This window comes from Tupaia chinensis, unplaced genomic scaffold (genome assembly GCF_000334495.1).
Source record: "Tupaia chinensis unplaced genomic scaffold, TupChi_1.0 Scaffold000706_1, whole genome shotgun sequence".
NCBI classification, from domain to species: Eukaryota; Metazoa; Chordata; class Mammalia; order Scandentia; family Tupaiidae; genus Tupaia; species Tupaia belangeri.
Genome location: NW_006160229.1, coordinates 5,006,504 through 5,025,792, shown reverse-complemented (window position 1 = coordinate 5,025,792; position 19,289 = coordinate 5,006,504). Strand labels below are relative to the sequence as shown.

General features: G+C 39.8%; 1 protein-coding gene across 1 annotated transcript in view; it reads left to right on the top strand.

The window, feature by feature from the left end:
- The window catches only part of LOC102487355 (transmembrane 9 superfamily member 2), a 95,283-nt gene that overhangs the window by 21,929 nt on the left and 54,065 nt on the right, over positions 1–19,289 (top strand). Inside the window, exons 3-5 of the mRNA XM_027776670.1 lie at positions 2,802–2,912; positions 3,645–3,712; positions 5,254–5,347. Coding sequence (XP_027632471.1) covers positions 2,802–2,912; positions 3,645–3,712; positions 5,254–5,347 — 273 coding nt within the window. The remainder of the gene's footprint in view (positions 1–2,801; positions 2,913–3,644; positions 3,713–5,253; positions 5,348–19,289) is intronic.

The window sequence follows — 19,289 nt, the reverse complement described above, 5'->3', positions numbered from 1 at the left end:
TTTCCCCCCCCCCCAGCCAGTATCGGCTCTTCCCTGCCCGTTTCTTCCCTGTCCTTTCCGCATCTCCCCTCCACGGTTCTGATCCCGCTCTCGGTGTGCGTCCCCGGCAGCCGAGCCGGCTCCTAAAATGTGTGCTCGCGGTTTCTGTGTGGGAACCGTGCTCTGGTGCCTCTGGGCCGCCCTCTCCAGGCAGAGGTGGCTGCTGGGGCTGGAGCTGCTCCTGGGGCTTCAGGCCACTCTCGGCACAGCTTTCTACCTCCCCGGGTTGGGTCCGGTCAGCTTCTGCGAGGCAGACCGAGAGACCGAGTCCTGCCAGGTGAGGACCGAGGGAGTGAGTGTGAGGGTACCACTTTGGGAAGGGGCCTGGGGCAGACCGGTGCCCACGCGGGTGGGAGCTCGTGGACTCGTAGCCGGAAGGCCCGGGTCCTCTCTGGGGATGTCTCTGGCTCTCTCAATCTCTGAGCCTCCCACTTGGCAGATCCAGATCTTTGTTCCTGGAGCCTCGTCCCCTCGCTCCGGGTTCCTGCAACTCCCTCATAGCATCTCTTCCCTCACAGCCCCTCCCTTTCCGTCTTCTCCTCTCCCTCTCAGCCCCTCCTTCTCTTCCCTCCGGGATCCACCTCTCTAGGCTCCGCCCTTCCTTTCGGCTCCGCCCATCCCCTCGTTTATTGGCTCCTCTCAGTAGCCCCCTTGCCTGTGCCCCTTGCCCCGCCCCTTCCTCTCTGTCCCACCAATTCCCGTTCAGCTCCTCCCCCTCTTCTCGCTCTTCCTTGCCCCCTCCCGCTTGGCTGCTCCTCCGCCTTCCTCTAGTCTCCTTTCTCCTTCCCTCCCTCTTGGGTCCTCCCCCTCTACCCCTTCCTCGAGACCTCTTCGCCCCAGTCTTCAGTTCCCTGTGAGCTCCCGCTCCCAATAAACTCGGCCCTCTCCCCTTCCCTATTGGCCTCTCAACTCTTCCCTCTCCCTCTCAGCATCTATAAACCCCTCCCCCCTCCAGTTTCCTGCTCCCCCCACGCAATCCCCCTTCGCAGTCCACACTTCATTGTGATCTCGCTTAGATACCGTCCTGTTTCTGTCACCCCTTGCTCCTACAGTCTCACACTTTTACCCTCTTAATCCTCATCAACCCGCTTTGATTTCCTGGCTCCTCCCTCCGTAGATGCCAAGCTATTAACTATTTACCTCTAGAGACTCCTGAGAATAAAATGAGACAGTGGGTCAGGGGCACTCACAGTGACACCTGGCACATAGTAAGTTTTCAATGAATGGTAACTTATCAAGTTTCTTTAGCCAGACTTCGGGCACAATTCCGCCCTATCCCCCTGCTCCCAGCCCCTGGCCCTGGCCCCCCTGCAATAATTCTTTGACTCCCTTCTTTGGTAACCCTCCTCCTTTGTAAAGTTATAAGATGATGCAAATGTATGTGTATATATGCCATCAACTCAAAAGGTATTAGTGAATAAGACTGACTTTCAGACCCCTATTTGCCTCTTCTGCAATGTCGGGGAGTGTTCCGGTAGAAGGTTATGCAATTTTTTTAAAAGAATTATTTTATTTAACTTTATTTATTTATTTATTTATTTAAATTTGACCAGAGAAAGACAGAGAGAGAAAGCAAGCTACCAGGTCTGGGACTCAAACCGTGATCAGCCTTGTGGGAGTCCTGTGCCCTTAACCACCACACCTCCTGCCAGCCCTGGGGAATAGGTTTTTATTGCCACAGGGTATATGCTCTCAGGAGGGAGATGGAGAAGGGAGAGAGAGAAAGTGCCCCTCCTTTCTCCACTTCTCCATCCTTTTAGCACTTAAATTTTAAAAAATATTTAATTTTATTTATCATTTTTAAAAAATTTGATACGGCACTCACCAGAGAGAGACACACACACAGAGGGGGTGGAAAGTGAGAAAGCAAGCCACCAGATCTGGGACTTGAACCAAGGTCGGCCATATGGGAGTCCAATTCCTTAACCACCACATCACCTGCTGGCCCCCTCATTGGCATTTTTGTATGCTTGGTGTGTCTTTCAAGCTCAAATTGCACCTGGGTGTTGTGGGATTTGACTGTCTTAACCACTAGACTATGGGGCTGGCATGCCTATTCACTTTTTTAAGCATATAACCAATTTATATTGTAGTTGCTTTTTTTTTGGTTTTGCTATAGGGCACGTGTGCTCACCAGGAAGACAGAGAGACACAGAGAAACAGAAAGCGAGAAACCACCCCCACCCAGGGAGGATGGCCACATCACAATCCCTTTTCCTCCATTCTCCCCTTGGGATCTTTGGCATGAACACACATGCACCCATCATGAGTTTAAGCCACTGGGTCCGGAACTCGAAGCATGGTTGGCTACATGGGAGTCCAGTGACATAGCCATTATGCCAACTGCTGGTCCCTGTAGTTGCTAATTTTTTATTAGGTTGTACAAAGTTCAGGTACAGTTCTCTTGTTATAGAGTTATAGTAAGGCTATTTGTTTCCAAATTTGATAATTTTCTACATTCTCTTCTTTAAAAAAAAAAAAAGACAACCAGATGATAAAAGTAGTATCAGATGTTTATTTTTTTTAAAAGTCCCACATGGAATTTTCATTAAGGATAAAGTGATTAGTAAACCTCTGCTGTTTCAGTGGTTTAACAAATCCAATGAGGTAAATGATCAGAAATATAGCTGAGATTCACAAAAGTAAGCAGAAATGACCCAGAAAGAGCCAGGATAGATGCCACAATGTTCATGTACTAAATCGCACACTCTCAAATACTCTTTTAGATGCAGTTTTAATGACTCTGTTTATTCCACAAATAGAATTCCAGGTCTCTAGCAGATAAGGGGGAAGGTGAAGATGGAGGAGGAGCTGGCATAGCATCTGACGGCCAAGATGAAAGAGCCATAAAACCTTCAGAAACAAGTTCTGCGGTGGGGATGAAGGGATGTGGAAGTGGGCTTAGGGGGTAGTGGTCTTTTGCCATTTAGTTTGGCGACACATAGTTCTTCTTACTTTGATCCTGAGAATGTCACGGAGTCAAATCAGGTGTAATGAGTGATGTCCAAAATGACCCTGAGTCATTAAGGAAGGTCAGATTGTGGTCATTATTATGCTGTTTAAGATAAGAAACGGGAGTGTATTCCCGAATGATTCTTATGAAAAAGGTTAAAATAATACAAAACAGCACTTTATGAAAGTAGCTTTAATTACTCAAGTTTTTTACTTGATTTCTGTGGACTCCAGGGGCTCTATGGTGCCTCTTGAAACTGAACAGAGAATTTGGTGAATACGTGTATTTTTCTGGGAAGAGGGGGCCATAGCTTTCATCATATTCTCCAAGGGTTTCATAATTAAAAAAAGGTTAAGAACGGCTGATGTATCTGAAAAATTTATGCATCCAGAGAACCCAATATTGCTAGATAAATTAAATGTTATGAATTTATAGCTATACTGTGTTAAAAATTTATAGCTGTACTAAGTTATAAATTTATAGCCATGTTATAAATTTATAACTATACTAAATTATACATTTATAACTATGAAGTTATAAATTGTTGGTAGCAACAGGCCCAATTACCTTTCAGTTGCTTCATTACGTATTTTGGAGGTGCTACCTTATTTTACATTGTGCTATTAATGAATGTGCTTTTTCCTTCTCTTAGTCATCCATACCACTATTTGTAAATAGATTGGACTCTGTGGAATCTGTGCTGCCTTATGAATATAATACGTAAGTATGACTTGATATCATTATGTTAAAATGTGCCTTAATATTTAAAAAATTATGGGGACCAGTAGTTAGCGTAATGGCTATGTTGCTGGACTCCCACGTAGTTGACTGCGATTTGCGTCCCAGACCTGGTGGCTTAAAACTCACGCCGGGCGCGTGTGTGTGCGTGCCCAAGATCCTGAGAGGAGAATGGAGGAGAAGGGATTGCGGCGTGGCCACCCCTCCCACCCCCGGGGTGATTCCTCAGTTTCTGTCTGTCTTTCTGTCTCTGTCTGGTGAGCGCACGTGCCCTATAGCAAAAAAACTTCTCCAAAAAAACAAACAAAAAAAAAAGAAAAAAAATTATGAATGAGTGCCTGGGTATGTTAAGAAATGCAATGATCATTTGTATTAAAGGTAATAGAAAAAAATGGTTAGAACAGAGATAAATGTTTTTAAAATTAGGAGACTGTTATACTTGATTTTTTTTTTTCTAAGAAAGGCAAATTTATAAGTGGTACTACAGCTTGGATTTAGAAAAATATCTTTGCAGAGTTGTAGCTTCTTTTAAAACACAGAATAGGTAAGTTTATATAAAGTAATGTTTTTAACAGACGAAGGTATTAAGTTTAATAGCGAGCAGTTTTACATGATTAAGATGAAGTATGATCAGTCATTGTAGAATAACAATAAATGATGTAGTTCCCTTTGGTGTTACTTTACTTCCTCTAAGCAGAAATAAAATAAAATCATATCTGATTTTCATTAAATACCAGTTATAAATGTAGGGTGTTAGTATGAGTGTTTAAAATATTATACAAGACTACCATTTATTTTATGTTCTACTTAAGCTATTTTATATTCAAATTTACTGAAAGGTAGTTGTAATTCTTTTCACTTGGTAACCCTTTGATTTGTGAGTGAGAGCTTAGGAATGTTTGAGGAAGACTTTGTTCTTTAAGTTTCCCTTTGATCAGAACTGACAATTACAGTTTCTAAATGTCTCAGGTTAGAATTAGTACAGGCTTTAAACTATTGCTTGTTTGTTTGTCTGTAAGTTGAAGTTTAACCCTGAAATTGTTTTTTAGAGAGATTTTTGCTATAGGGCATGTTCGCTTTCCAGAGAGACAGAAAGTGAGAAATCATCCCCTGGCGGGATGGCCATGCCGCAATCCCTTCTCCTCCATTCTCCTCTCAGAATTTTGGGCACACGCGCACATGTGCTCGGCGTGAGGTGTAAGCTGTCAGGTCTGGAACTTGAACTGCGATGGACAATGTGGGAGTCCAGTGATGTAACCATTACACCATCTGCTGGTTCCTTGTTTTGTTTTAAAGATTGTAATTACCTACACTTAAAAAGTTAGGAGCAGTAACATGAGCATTTGAAATAATGAATTCATACTTTTCAAAGGGTAAACAATCTAAAGAGAAATATATAATGGGTCCTTATTATTGGATCATATTTTGAAGAGAATACTATTAACAGTAGTGAGCCTAGGTGAATTACAAAGACTCGTTTGTTTGCTGATGTTTTTGTCTTACTTGAGCCTTTTTTCTCTTAGCTTTGACTTCTGCCAAGACCCTAGAAAGAAAAGGCCTTCTGAAAATCTTGGACAAATACTGTTTGGAGAACGAATAACATCATCTCCTTATAAGGTTATTCAACTAATCTTATTATTAAATCTTATTTTAAAATTAATTTTCTCAGGGCTGTCAGGTGGCATGGTGGTTGAGGATGCTGGACTCCCACATGGCCCACTGTGGTTTGAGTCTCGGACCTGGCGGCCGGCTTTCTCACTTTACCTCTCTCTCTCTCTCTCTCATTCTGTCCCTCTATGGTCAAATTAAAATAAATACATGTAAATAAATGGGTAGAGTTGAATAAAAAAGTGATTCTTTGGGGAAAAGAAAGAAAAAAAAAGAATCTTCCCCAAACTGAAAACTTAACAATTGTAAAGAAGAGTTTTTAATTTGCCCAAGGGCATGTGCTGGAACCACATGGAAGGCCAGGGTTCAGATCCCTGACCAACTTAAACATGGCTTGTGGGAGCTTGCCTGTAGTCCTGCCTAACTGGGCAGCGGGGACAGGAGGATTGTGGCATGGCTTGATCCTGTCAAAAGTACCTCTTAGATATTGCTCTCTCACTCTCCTTTTCTGTCTCATTAAAATAAGTAAAAGGAGGTAGAGAAAGAGAAGAAGAGGTAGAATCTGGTATTGTCAGAAGAGTGCGTTAAAATACACTCTGTAAGTTATCTGCAGTAGTTAGTAGCTCCTGTAAAGGTTTTATATTTGAAATGTTGTATTTACTTTATAAAGAAAAAGTTGGTTTATTGTTTTGTGCATATTTTGGGTAGGGTGATATAAGCAGATGTTATTGGACTCTCAGTGTCTGTTGGTATTGCCTTCAATATCTTTTTTTTTTTAGTTTTTGCCATAGACATGTGTGATCACCAGAGAGAGAGAGAGAGAGATAAATTACCCACCGGGGGTATAGCCATGCTACAATCCCTTCTCTTTCATTCTCCTCTTGGGATTTTGGATATACATGCACACATACTCAGTATGATTTTCTTTTTTTTTAGAAAAAAACTTTATTATTATTATTTTCCAGTTTGATCAGAGAGAAAGGGAAAGTGAGAAAGCAAGCTGCCAGGTCCAGGACTTGAACCATGGTTGGCCATGTGGGAGTCCAGCGCCTTTAACCACCATACTACCTGCCAGCCTCGTCAGTATGATTTTCGAGCTGCTGGGTCCAAGACTTGAAGCATGGAGTCAACTATGTGAGATCTAGTACCTTAACCTCCACTCCACCTGCTGGCCCACCTTCAATATCTTATCTTATTTGGAGATAAAGCTGTTATAATGAATGATATTTATCTTTTTTCCTGACTTTATTAAAGAATGACTGAAGTACAATAAACTATATATATTGAAAGTGTGTAATTTGATCAGTTTTCATGTATTTGTATACACTTGTGAAATGATTAAAATTTTTAGAAAATTAAAAAATATATTTAAAAAATAATTATAGATTCATAGTAAGTTTGAAAAAAAATATGAACGGGGAGGTCCCATGTACCCTTCACCCAGTTTTGCCCAGTGACATCTTGCATGACTATAATAGAATATCAAAACCAGAAAATGACAACTGTACAACACACAGAGCTTGCTTGTATTTCACTAGTTTTCATGGAGTAGTGTGTGTGTGTTTGTGTGTGTGTTCATTGAAGGATGGAAAGAAGGAGATACTTTGCAATGTTATTCAATGTGCAGATTCGTGTAACTACGACCACAATCAAGGTAAGCAAGATGCAGACTCGTTCTGTTACCACAAGGCTTCCTCATGCTTCCCTTTAGTAGCTTGCATTGCCTCTCTCTTACATTCCTTACTCGGACAAACACCCATCTCTTCTCCATTTTTATAGTGTCGTTATTTCAGGAAAGTTATATAAATGGAACCATACAGTATGTAACCTTTTGAAATTAGCTTTCTTCACTCAGCATAAGTCCCTTGAGATCTGTCCAGGTTGTTGTGTATATCAATGGTTTGTTTCTCTTCATTGCTGAGGAGAATTCCATAGTATGGGTGTATCAGTTTGTTTAATTATTTACCCCCACCGAAGGACATTGAGATCATTCCCAGTTTTGGCTATTATGAGTAAAGCTCCTCGGAACATTTTATGTGTAGGAGTTTTGTGCAGATGGCTTTCATTTCTCTGGTATAAACACTCAAGAGTGGGCCATCTGATAGTTGCATGTGCAGGGAATTTTTTTTTTTTAGTTTTTTTCCCCCCCATAGGGTGCATGTACTCACCACAGAGAGACAGAGACAGTGAGATGGGAAGTGTGAAATCATCCCCCGGGGTGGTCATGCTGTAATCTTTTCTCCTCCCTTCTCCTCCTGGGATTTAGGACATGCATTCACATGCACCTGGAGTGATTTTCAAGCCACCAGGCCCAGGACTCCAACTGTCGTTGGCCATGAGGGAGTCCAGTGCCTTAACCAGCACGCCACCTGCTGGCCCCACCAGTGCAGTTTTGTAAGAAGTTGCCTAAGTGTTTTCCAGAGTGACTGTTCTTTTACATTTACTAATGTATGAGTGATCCTGTTTTCTGCATCCTTGATAGCACTTGATGTCATTATTTTTCATTTTAACCCTTCTGATAGGTGCACAGTGATATCACATTGTGGTTTTAACCTGCATTTTCATAATGACTAATTAAATATGTTTTCCTGAGCTCATTTGCAGTTGGTATGTCGTCATCAACAAAAATCTCTCCTCTTTTGCCCGTTTTGTAACTGCTCGATCTGTTCTTTTACTGTTGAGTTTTCAGACTTTTAAACAATGTATTCTAGATAGGAGTCCTTTATTGTAACAGTAGTTTGCAAATAGTTTCTCCCATTCTGTAGCTTGTTTTCATTCTCTTAACAGGGTCTTCACACAGCGAAGTTTTAAATTTTGATTAGTCTCAATTATCAAGTTTTCTTTCTGTGAATTGCGCTTTAGTGTCAAGTTTAAAAAGACTTCACATAGACTTAGCTCCTGAAGATTTTATTCTATACTTCTAAGTGTTTCATAATTTTTCTCATACATTTAAGTCTGTGATATATTTTCAAGTTCCTTTTTTTGCATAAGATGTGGCATTTATGCTATTAGTTTTTTAATTAAATTTTTTTCTTCATTTGTGATAGTATAAGAGGGAGAGAAAGGGAGAGAGGAGAGAGAGGCACCCTCCTCAGGGTCTGGTCATGCTGCAGTCCCCTCCTTCCAGTCCTCCAGCCTGCCAGGATCCTGGGCACTCATGCACATGCTTGGCATTCTGGGTAACGGGGCCAGGGATTTGAACTGAGGTCACCAGGTGGATCCATCTTCTTTTGAGCAGCACATCACTTCTGTAACATGGAACTGACTCCTATTATTATTATTATTATTATTATTATTTTGCCTATAGGTTTCTAATTGCTTCAGCACCGTTTGTTGAAAAGGCAAATTTCTCTATTGAATTCTTTTTGCACCTTTGTAAAAAATCACTCAGGCATAGTTGTATTAGTCTACTTCGGAGTTCTCTATTGATCTGTTCCATTGATTTGTGTGTAAGACATTAGCTTTTTGATGATTAAAGAAGCACACAGTACCCTTGTGGAATATCATTATTGTAAGAGAAAAGTATGCCTTCAAGCAGCGCTGTTTCTTGGACTGAAGAAACTTGACAGTGTTGTTCCACTCAGCTGTGAATGAGGAATTTGGGGGTGTTCATGTTTGTATGATTTCGGGACATGAGGTGCAAATTTGACTAATTTTCATTGCTTATTCTTGCTCATTGTTTCCTGATTAATAACACTGACACCTTTCCTTGATAATCCTCCATACCAAGACCTTGTGAATAAGAGGTTTTATATTAAAAGTAATATTTTAATCACTTTTTTGGTTACAGTTTTATTGCGAGATAAATCATGTACCATATAATTCATCCACTTAAAGTGCCTAATGTATTCTGTGTGTGTGTTTTTAATATTTACAGAGTTGGGCAACCATCTCTTATAATCAGTTTATTATCACTCCATTTTCTTTTCTTTCTTTTATACATTCAGTCAGTATACTATCACTTAGCTTGTAACTTGAATTTACCCAACATGAATACACTTCACACCAGTCCAGTAAATGATACTATACTATATACTATTTTTAAAAAATAATTATTTTAAGTTTATTTATTTATTATTATTATTTTCTAGTTTGATCAGAGAGCAAGAGAGAGAGAGTGAAAGTGAGAAAGCAAGTCACTAGGTTTGGGACTTGAACCATGGTCAGCCATGTGCGAGCCTAGTGCCTTTAACCACCATGCCACCTGCCGGCCCCCATAATATATACTCTTTTATTGTTTGTTTGTTTTCACTGTGTATAGTATTTATTTTTATTTATATACCATTTAAAAATTTATTTTGCACTATTCAATACATAGAAAAAGTAACAACAGTACAAGTACTCATGTGCTCACCACCTACTTTAAGAAATAAATATCACTATGCCATTATATATATGCCCTCTGCTTACCCATTTCAAATTACATCCTCTGTTTCATTACCAAAGACAACCATTGTCCTGACTTCAGGGTTTGCTTTTCCTATACTATATACTCTTAAGTGAAGGGTAGTTTTTAGGAAGCTACAATGAATTTTATATCCACCCTTGTATATAATGGAAGAAGGCAAATACTTCTGTGTAATGGTGAAAACATTGTGTGTGTATGTATGTATGTGTGAGTACGTGTAGTGTAACTATTTTGGCTAAGAATTAAAACCTAGGGCAGATACTATTGAGAATTATGGAATATTGAAGTCTTTGAAGAAAAGTATCTTTAAGGTAAATTACTTGGTTTGTGACATTTGATTTATTCAATTTAGCCAAATATCTTAATTTGCAAATAATTAATTAATTTTTACTTTCACTGTTTATTATTATAGCATACCAAATTAATTTTCCCATCACAAATACACTGTATATTGATTCAGTCAAAGATATTATATATATATTATCAGGACCAGCAGTTAGCGTAATGGCTATGTCGCTGGACTCCCATGTAGTCGACTGCGGTTCATGTCTCGGACCCCGTGACTTAAAACTCATGCTGGGCGTGTGTGCGTGCATGCCCAAGATCCTGAGAGGAGAATGGAGATATATATATATTATCATCAGATAATTTTCCATTTTCATGTCCCTCAAATGTTTTGCTTGCTTTTCTCCCTTGATTCCCTCCACCCTTGATTCCCTCAAGTTTTCTTTTAACAAAACAGAAACATGTGTAAGAGTTTGTGTAAAATCTTATAATCCAGCAAATGAAAGTCAAAAGAACAAGCTGGCTTTTTTGAAGAAAGGAATACAACTGAATTACCAACATCACTGGTAAGTTCAGCATCTGAAATAACGTGACTTAATTTTTCTAATTTTTAAAAAGTACTTTTAAAATATATATTTGAGGGGCTGGCAGGTGGCATGGTGGTTAAGGGTGCTGAACTCCCACATGGCCAACCACGGTTCACGTCCTGGACCTGGTGGCTTGCTTTCTCTCTCTCATTCTGTTAAATAATTCTTAATGTATGTATGTGTGTGTGTGTATATTTGAAATTGTATACTATTTTTGTGATTTGACTTTTATTTAAAATTTGAACTTATATATGTGTAAGATGATGTCAATATTGCTTGATGTGACATGCTTGTTAAATATTTTATTTTAAAAATATTTATACTTAGGATTATTGATAATATGCCAGTAATATGGTGTCATCATACAGAAGATGGAAAAAAATACTGCTCAACAGGATTTCCAGTGGGATGTTTTATTACAGAAATTGGCATAAACAAAGATGCTTGCCTTGTCAGTGTAAGTGTTGAGAACTTACTATAGAAATATAAGAGTATTGCTTTACTTATACTTTCCTTTCTTTTAAAAATTGTATTGCCAGAAGGCATATACACTTGCCAGAGAGAGAGAGAGAGAGAGTCAGAGAAAACCACAATGCTAATGGTATGTGGTCATATAAAATCCTTGTTCTTCCATTTTTCTATCCCATCAGGATTTTACACACACACACACACACACACACACACACACATCACACATGCATGCACACTCGCCTGGCATAATTTTCAAGCTGCCAGGGCTGGAATTTGAACCATAGTATGCCATGTGAGATCTGGCTCCATACACACAGCATTTAACCACTGTGCTAGGGGGCAGCCCACAATTTATTTTCTACTGTAGTCATTTAGCAAACATTAATGGGATACCTATCATTTCCAAGTTTTGTATTAGCTTTTGGGGATACAAAGACAAGTAGACATTGTCCCTGTCCTTGAGAAGTTCATGGTCCTAAGTGGGGAGATAGACATGTAAACAAATTATTGCAATAATATGTTATATGATAGGAGACTAAGGGGCAGAGGGCATATAATGGAGGGAGTGAAAAAGTATTTGTCAGACGAATGGGTGAGTGAACATTTCTAGTAGAGAAGTCTGTGATCAAGAACTTGGAAGTGTGGAGCTGTATACTGTGATTGGATGACTCTGAGTAGTGGAGCATGTCTGTGGCATAAGGCTGGGGGTTTGTGGAATACAGCTGGAGATGAAACTAAAAAGGAGGTAATTAGAATCCAGATGCTAAGGAAAATAGTGGTAAATGCCCGTTATGGGCCAGGAGCAATGCTGTATTCTTCTTCCTGCGGTGGCTGATTTAATCCTCAGAGCGGCTCCACACCGCAGTCCCTTCTCCTCCATTCTCCTCTCAGGATCTAGGTAGTGTCGGTTGATCATTGGCAGGCCTACTGATTGTTCTCATCTCATTGGCTCTATCAAATGTGGCTAGGCCCACTGATTCATCTCATTGGGTATATCAAATATGGCTTAATCACCTAGACATCCCCTACTAATCTTCTTGCCTACGTTCCCTTAGTCAGGGAATCTGCCTAGCCACATTTAGGTAGATGTTGGAGCCCCTTTACCCACTTCTGTTTTCTAGCTTTCTCCTGTCTCAAAGCTGCTGGGGGCCGGTACTTATACCATCCAGCTGATCGTGTGAGATCCAGCCTCCTTAACCACCATACCACCGGCTGGGCCTAAATCAACAATTCTTTTAAAAGTAAGGGTAGGCTGGGAACCAGCAGTTAGTGTAATGGCTATGTCGCTGGACTCCCACGTAGTTGACCGTGGTTCGTGTCCCGGACCCGGTGGCTTAAAACTCACGCTGGGTGCGTGTGCGTGCGTGCCCAAGATCCCAAGAGGAGAATGGAGGAGAAGGGATTGTGGCATGACCATCCCCCCTGGGGGGTGATTTCTCTCTTTCTGTCTCTATGTCTCTCTCTGTCTGTCTGGCGAGCGCACGCGCCCTACAGTGAAAATCTCTCCAAAAAAAAAAAAAAAAGGAAGGGGAGGCTGGCAGAAGAGAGGAGTTAACCAAGAGGAGAAATTTTCATTAACATATCCTATATTTGGTACCATATGTAAAAATTGTTTCTTAGGGAACATTTAAAGACTTAGTCTTTCAAGATCAAGTCTGGGAAGAATAAAGAGACCAATAGGATGAAATAACCCCAGTTGGCAAGAGTAGCAATAAATTTATCAACATTTTAAACTGCCAACCTAGGATTTCTAAAGCTAAATACAAGATTAAGTAAACCTAGCAGCTCCCTTTTGTTATTTCTTTATAAATATAGGTATTCTTCCTTGTGAATTTTCTTATTTATTTTAGATATATGTTGATATTCTCCTCCCTTTCCCCTTACACATAGGTTCCTTTTTTCTTTTTTCTATTTTAAATAAAATTAAAGCTTTAGTCAAGTTTTGGAAAAGGGGTTTAAAGTGTTAAAGTGTTATTGATCATTTTCATGGGGATAACTAGACCAGCCATTTTCAAAGAGAGTTCTGAGCGGGAGGTGGGGAGTGTTTCTCTGAGAACTTTTCAGGGCATCTGCAAGGTCAGATTTTTTTTCATAATAGTACTAAGCTTTGATTTGCCTTCTTCACTCTCATTCTTTCATGAGTGTATAGTGGAATATTCCAGAGGCTACAAGATATGTGATGATGTCATCATTCTGAGGGCTAATGGAATGTGTGCTTCTGTGTTCTTGTGTTTTAAGAATGTCTCATTTTAAGTTCAAATGCAATAAATATAGACAGATAAAAGCCACATAAACAAAATACTCTTTATGGCCCCTAAAATATGTTTTCTTTCTTTCTTTTTTTCTTTCTTTCTTTCTTTCTTTCTTTCTTTTCTTTTCTTTTCTTTTTTTTTTTTTTTTTTTTTCTATAGGGCGCGTGCGCTCGCCAGACAGACAGAGACATAGAGACAGAAAGAGAGAAATCACTCCTCAGGGGGGATGGTCACGCCACAATCCCTTCTCCTCCATTCTCCTCTTGGGATCTTGGGCACGCACGCACACGCACCCGGCGTGAGTTTTAAGCCACCGGGTCCGGGACATGAACCGCGGTCGACTACGTGGGAGTCCAACAACATAGCCATTACTCCAACTGCTGGTTTCCTACCTTCTAAAATATTTTTAAGGGTAAAGTTTCTGAGATGAAACCATTTTAGGACTGCTGAGTTACATGCTTAGAATCAAAGTGGCAAATATGGTTTTCCAAGAAAAGGCATTTTTTTGGGCCAGCAGGTTGCTATGCAAGGTACTAGACTCCCACATGGCTGACCACAGTTTATGTCCCAGACCTGGAAGCTTGAAAATCATGCTGAGTGCATATGAGTGCTTGCCCAAAATCCTGAGAGGAGAATGTTGGAGATGAGACTGCAGCATAGCCATTCCCCCAGGGGCTGATTTCTTGCTTTCCCTCTCATTGTCTGTCTCCGGTGAGCACATGAGCCCGATGGCAAAAACCTTTAAAAAAGTGCATACAGATATTAAAACTGTACCCCATAAATATATATAGTTGTTGTTTGTCAATTACAAATAAATTTTTTAAGTCATAAATTAAGTAAAATGTGGGGAAAAATTCTTAAAACTCTATAATAAGAGAATAAACAACCTGCCCCCAATAAAAGGACTTTTTGTCTCTAAATTAATTAAGCACGTCCATACAGTTGTGCAGACATCACATCATGATTTCATATTCATCAAAGGCAATCACAATGAATTAAAAGTTAAAAAAAATATATTCCATTTCTTTGTCCAAGAAATCAAAGTCAAGTTTTGATAATTTCTTTGAAGAACTGCTAGAACAAAAGAATAGTAGAGCCAGCTGGTGGCATAGTGGTTAAGGCAGCTGGATCCCACATGGCCAGCTGTAAGATTAGAGCTCTGGACTCTACGGCCTGAGAAACACACCAGTGCAGAACACATGCTCTGGCACGTATGCGTGCATGCCCAAAATCTCAAGAGAAAAATCGAGGAGAAGAGATTGTGGCATAGTCATTCCTTCTGGGGGTGTATTTTCTTAATTCATTCTCTCTCTCTCTGTCTCTCTCTCTCTCTGTCTCTCTCCAGTGAGTGCATGTATCCTCTTGCAAAAAAATTAAAACAACAAAAAAAGTAAAGAATAATAAACAGGGCAGTGAACTATATTAGAATAAAGAGTCCAGAAAGAAACTTGAATATTTATGGGAATTTAAGTTTATCATAAAGATGGTATTTCAAATCAGCAATGACAGTTCAATAAATGATTTGGGGACAGCTATTTCAGGAGGAAAACAAAAGCAGTCATAATTAAAAAGATACAAGTTAGGGTAACACTGAAAACAGATAATGTTCATCTACCATAGGGACAAACATGTTGAAGGGAGGATGCCCAGTGCTGGCTGAGGTGTAGGGGGAAACTCACATTCTGTATTAGTGAATTCTCACTGGAGGTCATTGGGGTGTAGCTAGTAAAATAAAACAGTTAGGGCAGGTGGTGTGGTGATTAAAGGTGCTGGACTCCTACATAGCTGACTGCAGTTTGAATCCTGGACCTGGCGGCTTGCTTTCTCACTTTTCCTCTCCTCTCTCTCTCTCTCACTCTGGTCAAATTAAAATAAATAAAGTTAAATAAAGCTTAAAAAAATAAGACAGACATACACATAGTAAAATGCACAATTTACAAAATAAAACGACATATACATAACAAAATAAAAAAGCTACATATCCTTTGATATGGTAATCCCGCTGCCAGGAAGTCACTCTCCTGATCAACTATCAAGGGGTTGCCAGTATGTGCTCCCCCTGAATGTGCTTAGATAAGACAGCTCCCAGCTAGGCTTGGTGAGTGGAGAGTGCACAGTGAACCTCAGTGGACTGTGCTGTGTTAAGAAGACAGTGTGTATAGAATAATAACTATTGTCAGGTAGAGTCTCTGCTTGTTTCTCCATCTTTACAGTGTACCACTTTAGCTTACAGAATTGTGGGAACATGATTTCATTTTGTATATTTACTTTAAGTTATGATTTCTGCATTGTTATTTTAGCATAGTATTGGAGTATTTTTAAAAAGAATTATTTTATTTGACTTAATTAATTAATTAATTTAAATTTGACCCGAGAGAGAGAGGGAATATATATATACACACACTATATATACTATATATATAACATATATATAATATCTATTTTTTTATATTTTGACTATTTGAAGTGCACATACACGCGACCAGTGTGAGTTTCAATCCTCCAGGTCCGGGACTCAATCTGTGGTCTGCTACATGGGATTCCAGCACCTTAGCCACTATGGTACCTGTTGGCCTCTGAAATGATTTTATTATTATTTATTTTTATTGACACATAATTATATATATTTATGAGGTACAGTGTGATTTTTCTTCAGCACAAGAATATAATTTGTAATTACATTTTTCTTTGCTGAAATGTTTACAGTGGACTTCTTTCCATGCGAATTATATGTATAAGTGATATATAATATTACATATGTAATACTTCTATCTCTATATCTAACTATACTTGTTATGAATAGTGCTGTGGTTAATATTCTTTTACCTCTGTAAGTCTCATCTCTGAAATGGGAATATGAATAGAGTATACCATGTAGAGTTGTTATAAGAATAAATAGGATAATAATAGAATAAAGTGCTCCGAGCCGTGTCTAATACATACTAAGCACTCAATAAATGAGAGCTATCGTACAACCATGTGTGTATTCTTGTCTAGTATTACCTCAGGATAAATTCGTTCATTGCTGGCTCAAAGAATATGGACTTAATGGGCTGGGCAGGTGGCGTGGTGATTGAGGGCAGGGCGCTGGACACCCACATTAATGACTGCGGTTTGAGTCCCAGACCTGGTGGCTTGCCCCCCATTCTGTCCCTCTCTGGTCAAATTAAAATAAGTAAATGAATAAAATGGAATAAATAAAATAATTCTTTTTTTAAAAAAGGATAAGGGACTTAAAAAAACTCTTCTTTTGTAAAATACAGATACAGGAAACTAAACAGATCAGGTACAGCATTTAATAAATTATTAAATGAGGAACACTTTTGTAAATCCACTCAGGCCAAGAAGTAGAATTTGGCTAGCCACCTGGGGTTTCCATATGTCTGCACATTTATGCCCCTTCTCTTCCCCAAAGTAACCACTAACTTTTATCTTACTTACTTTCTTGAGTTCCTTTTATAGTTTTATCACCCACATACACTCTTCTAAACACTGTAGTTAAAGTTGAACATGTTTATGTCCTTTGTCCCCATTTTATTGTGAGCATTTTTAAACATACAAAAGTTGTATGTTTAAAAATGGTAGGGTGGATACTCATATCCCTAGTACCTAGATTCTGCAATTAGCATTTGGCTATGTTTGATTTATCTTGTATCTACCCCTCTGCCTGCCTTATATTATTCAGTCCAATCCATTGTGCCTGATCCTCTGTCTTCTATTCCCTGCAGATTGGCAGCCCAGCCCAGGGGCTTTTTTAGATTTTTTTTTCTTGATCAGATTTGGGTTGGGTTTCTTGGGCAAGATCAGGTGGTGGTGTGTTCTTTCATCAGGAGGCACATGATGCCTTTTTGTCTCTTTTTGTTGTGATACCCGGATCCATTAATTCATTCACGCTTGCAGTAGGCTGGAGAAAGTCTGTGGAGTGAGCACCCATCTATCAAAGAACACACTCTGCCTTGCAATGTCCATCCAGCGCCCTCTACTGACAAACTTCTTTCAGTGCCAGTTTGTGGAGGAATACTAAAGGGCCCGCATTATATTCAAAGGACAAAAATCATGAATTTGGAAATGAGAGGCAAAATATCAGTAACTGGGGCATCTTACATGCATGTACTGATTAGACAAGTAGAATTCTCTACATATCTCCACAAATTTCTCTGCCTGTAGCTCTCTCTTTTCTAGCTCCACAAATTCTAGCCCCTTTGACCCTGCTAGACTTTGAACTTTGTCTTCTCAACTCAACAAGACCACAGGGCTCTGCTTGGGTTTTCTTTCTCTGTACCACAGCCTGGAAATTCTCTCTGGAAAGTAAACTGCAGGCAATAGTAGGGCTCACCTTATTTGTTCTGCTGCTTGAGGTGTTCACTCTCTTATACCTTGTTTTCCAATGTTTGAAAACTATTGCTTCATGTATTCTACCCATTTTGTTTAGTTGTTTAAGGTGGGAGAATAAATCTGTCCTTTACTTTCTTTTTATAAATTTTATTTTTATATTATATCTATTATTTATTTATTATTTAAAAATAATTGCCACAGGGCGCACAGCACTTTCTGGAGAGAGACAGAGAAAGGAAAATGAGAAAGCACCCCCTGGGGGGAGGAGGGTGGCCACATCGCAATCCCTTTTCCACTCTCCTCTCTTGATTTTAGGCATGCATGCACACATGCCTGGTGTTTTTCTTAAGCTGTCAGGTCTGGGACTCAAACCTCACAGTCAGTCACATGGGATCTAGGCACCCTGTCTACTACATCACCAACTGGCCTTCTAACTGTTCTTTTTATTGCTTTTTTGTTTGTTTGTTTGTTTTGGAGAGGTTTTTGCTATAGGGTGCATGTGTTCACCAGAGAGACAGAGAGAGAGAGAGAGACAGAAAGCAAGAAATCCCCCCCCAGGAGGGATGGCCACTCAGCAGTCCCTTCTCCTTCATTCTCCTCTCGGGATCTTGGTCACGCACACACACGTGCCTGGCGTGAGTTTAAGCCACTGGGTCTGGGACTTGAACCACGGTCGACTACATGGGAGTACAGCGACATAGCCATTACGCCAACTGCTGGTCCCATGTCCTCCATATCTTTTAACCCCTCCTCTATGTTTTCCATTTTTTCTCCTGTGTTCTATGTATTTTCTGGCCTATCTTCTAGTCTGTAACTTTCTCTTCAGCTGTTTCTTATGCTCTCTTAAATGCATACATTGAATTTTTCATTTCAGTCGTCGCTTTTATCATTTCTACAGGTTCTATTTTCAAATCTATTAGGTCATTTTTTTTTCAGTTTTCTATTTTATACTTGTACTTTTTTGAGAGAGAGATTTTTGCTATAGGGTGCATATGTTCATTGGAGAGACAGAGAGACAGAAAGCAAGTAATCAACCCCCTGGGGGATGTCCACACTGCAGTCCCTTCTCCACTCTCCTCTCAGGATTTTGGACACACATGCAAACATGCCCAATTTGAGTTTCTTTTTTTCTTTTTAAGAGATTTCCTATAGGGTGTGTGCTCTCTCCAGAGAGAGAGACAGAGACAGAAAGCGAGATCACCCCCCAGGAGGGATGGCCAGGCCACAATCCCTTCTCCTCAAGTCTCCTCTGGGGATTTTGAGCACGCACACACATGCACACGCATGACATGGAGTGGATTTATTCAGATTTACCTTTACCCTAAGGGTGTTGCCTTTTGGGAGGGTTGGGTGTAGAGGGTTTTCTCATCTGGGAGGGCCCTGGACCCTGAGTTCTCTCTTCATCATCCCATGAGGCCATGAAAACTAAAGTCCCAGTTTGTCCTGGTTGGCAGGTCTCTTCAGAGCAAAGACACTGTCAGTACTAACCTACCTGGCTTGCCTCTCTAGCTTCCTGTTTTCTCTTAGAATTTGGCATGGCTTTACTTTCTTGCCAACTCACGTTGCTTTGAAGAAAATGTGTGTTATGTTTTATTTAGAATCTGCAGTTTTCA